A 2,022-nucleotide genomic window follows, 5' to 3' on the forward strand; every position below is an offset into this window, starting at 1 on the left:
CTCATGCACAAGGCAACCAATAGATACATCTCTCTCACATTGATACTTCTCTCTCTGTCTTTCTCTCTCTTCCACTCTCTCTAAACATCAATGGAAAAATATCCTTGGGTGAGGATTAACAACAACAAAAAAGAAGAAAGTAAGTGGGTTACTGCCCTGGCCTGTGTAGCTTAGTGGGTTGGTCATCGTCCTGTGCCCCTAATGGTTGCTAGTTCGATACCCAGTAGGAGGCAACCAATCAATGTTTCATTCTTGCACAGATGTTTCTCTCTCTTCCTCTCCCTTTTTCTTTCTCTAAAAATCAATTTTAAAAAATATATATATTTTATTGATTTTTTACAGAGAGGAAGGGAGAGAGACAGATAGTTAGAAACATCGATGAGAGAGAAACATCGATCAGCTGCCTTCTGCACATCTCCTACTGGGGATGTGCCCACAACCCAGGTACATGCCCTTGACTGGAATCGAACCCGGGACCCTTCGGTCTGCAGGCTGACGCTTTATCCACTGAGCCAAACCGGTTTCGCCTAAAAATCATTTTTTTAAAATGCATTAAAAAAACCCCAAACTGGTTAGTTCTTCAAGAGAGCATGTTATGTCATCACATGTTCCACATGAAGGTTAGATTTCCTCTGTGGTTTTTTCTTGACCACCTGTAGACCCATGGACTTAACTACCCTGAAAAGGAATCTGTCTAAGGGACGGATTCGCACCATGGCACAATTCCAGCGAGACTTGATGCTGATGTTCCAAAATGCTGTGATGTACAATGACTCTGATCATCATGTGTATCATATGGCTGTGGAGATGCAGCGAGAAGTCCTGGAGCAGATTCAGGTACTGTATGTAGACAGCTACAAGAAAAATAAGTGTAATCTCTGGAATCAGATTTTAGAAAGTCTGAGAATAAGGGTGGGTGATGTTGAAGTGTTTCCAGAGTTTATGTTTAGAGGTGATTCAAGGATTAACATTTTACCTGCTGGTTTGGAAAATCCTGAGCCTCAGTAGGACCAGTTTTAACAGTGAAGTACTGAAGGGTTCTCAAGAGAGCTGTGATGGTAGTGGGAGCTCCTGCTGCCAGAGTCTCAAACCAGAGGGCTAAACATGTAAACCAGAGGCTGGAGTCAATGTCCATTTTAAATATTAATATTAATGTATGTTCACACTATCTGTCCATAGGGGATAAGATATAGTAGACAGAAGATGACATTTGAGGGTTTCTTTTCTGGGTAACATCATATTTTACAGAAAAAAAGGCTAATCAAATTTCACTGTGGAAAAGAAATTCAAACCTCTGTGGCTTTTAAGATTCATAGCTTGCTATCTGCCTTCACCCTGTAGGTGCTGAGTATTTGGCTAGACAAAAGAAGAAACTTAAATAGTCTGGAATGAGAACCAGCCAACCCAGTGCATGATGAAAAACCTGTTTTGTTAACCTGGAGCTGCTACCCTGACCTTTTCTGGAATTTGGACCTCTCATTGAGACTGATCCAGTGAAGATCCCAGTACTTGTTTACCTTCTCTGTTGTCTTTCATAATAAGAATAATACCTTAACTCACAACCTAGGAGTCAAAGATGCCTGTGGACATAATTTTAAGAAAAGGGGGAAACTTATTTGATGTAATAAATATCACCCATATCTTTGTTCTGTATCTATAGGCTTAATTTAGAGGTAATTGGATTAGACCTCTTATGACTGCTCTATAAATAAATGTTACTTCACACGTATAAGATTGCTTTTTAATGATTACAGAAGCTGGGAATAGAGGGGACAGCATCATTTGGTGAAATGAGGAAGGTATTTGACATGGAAGGGGGATGGGGTGGGTGAAGGGAAAGTGTTTATGCTTTGTCTCATTTATAAAATGGGGATAATTGAAGCATGCTTCAAATGAGTAGGGGATGAAAGAAGCTAAATTATGACGAAAATGTAAGAAAACGTCTAGTACGCTAAGATTCTTAAGGGGAATAAAAATGCCTGTGGCTGGCTCCCTTGATTAAGAGGAGCCCTCCAGAGGCTG

At 40.4% G+C, this 2,022-nt stretch overlaps 1 protein-coding gene across 1 annotated transcript in view; it reads left to right on the forward strand.

The window, feature by feature from the left end:
• The window catches only part of LOC102771002 (bromodomain-containing protein 8-like), a 5,328-nt gene extending 3,610 nt beyond the window's left edge, over positions 1-1,718 (forward strand). The window contains exons 3-4 of the mRNA XM_015569590.1: positions 660-837; positions 1,342-1,718. Of these exons, the coding sequence (XP_015425076.1) occupies positions 660-837; positions 1,342-1,392 (229 nt within the window). The 3' untranslated portion in view covers positions 1,393-1,718. The remainder of the gene's footprint in view (positions 1-659; positions 838-1,341) is intronic.
• Positions 1,719-2,022: the final 304 nt, after the last annotated feature.

Source organism: Myotis davidii, unplaced genomic scaffold, assembly GCF_000327345.1.
Source record: "Myotis davidii unplaced genomic scaffold, ASM32734v1 scaffold545, whole genome shotgun sequence".
NCBI classification, from domain to species: domain Eukaryota; kingdom Metazoa; phylum Chordata; class Mammalia; order Chiroptera; family Vespertilionidae; genus Myotis; species Myotis davidii.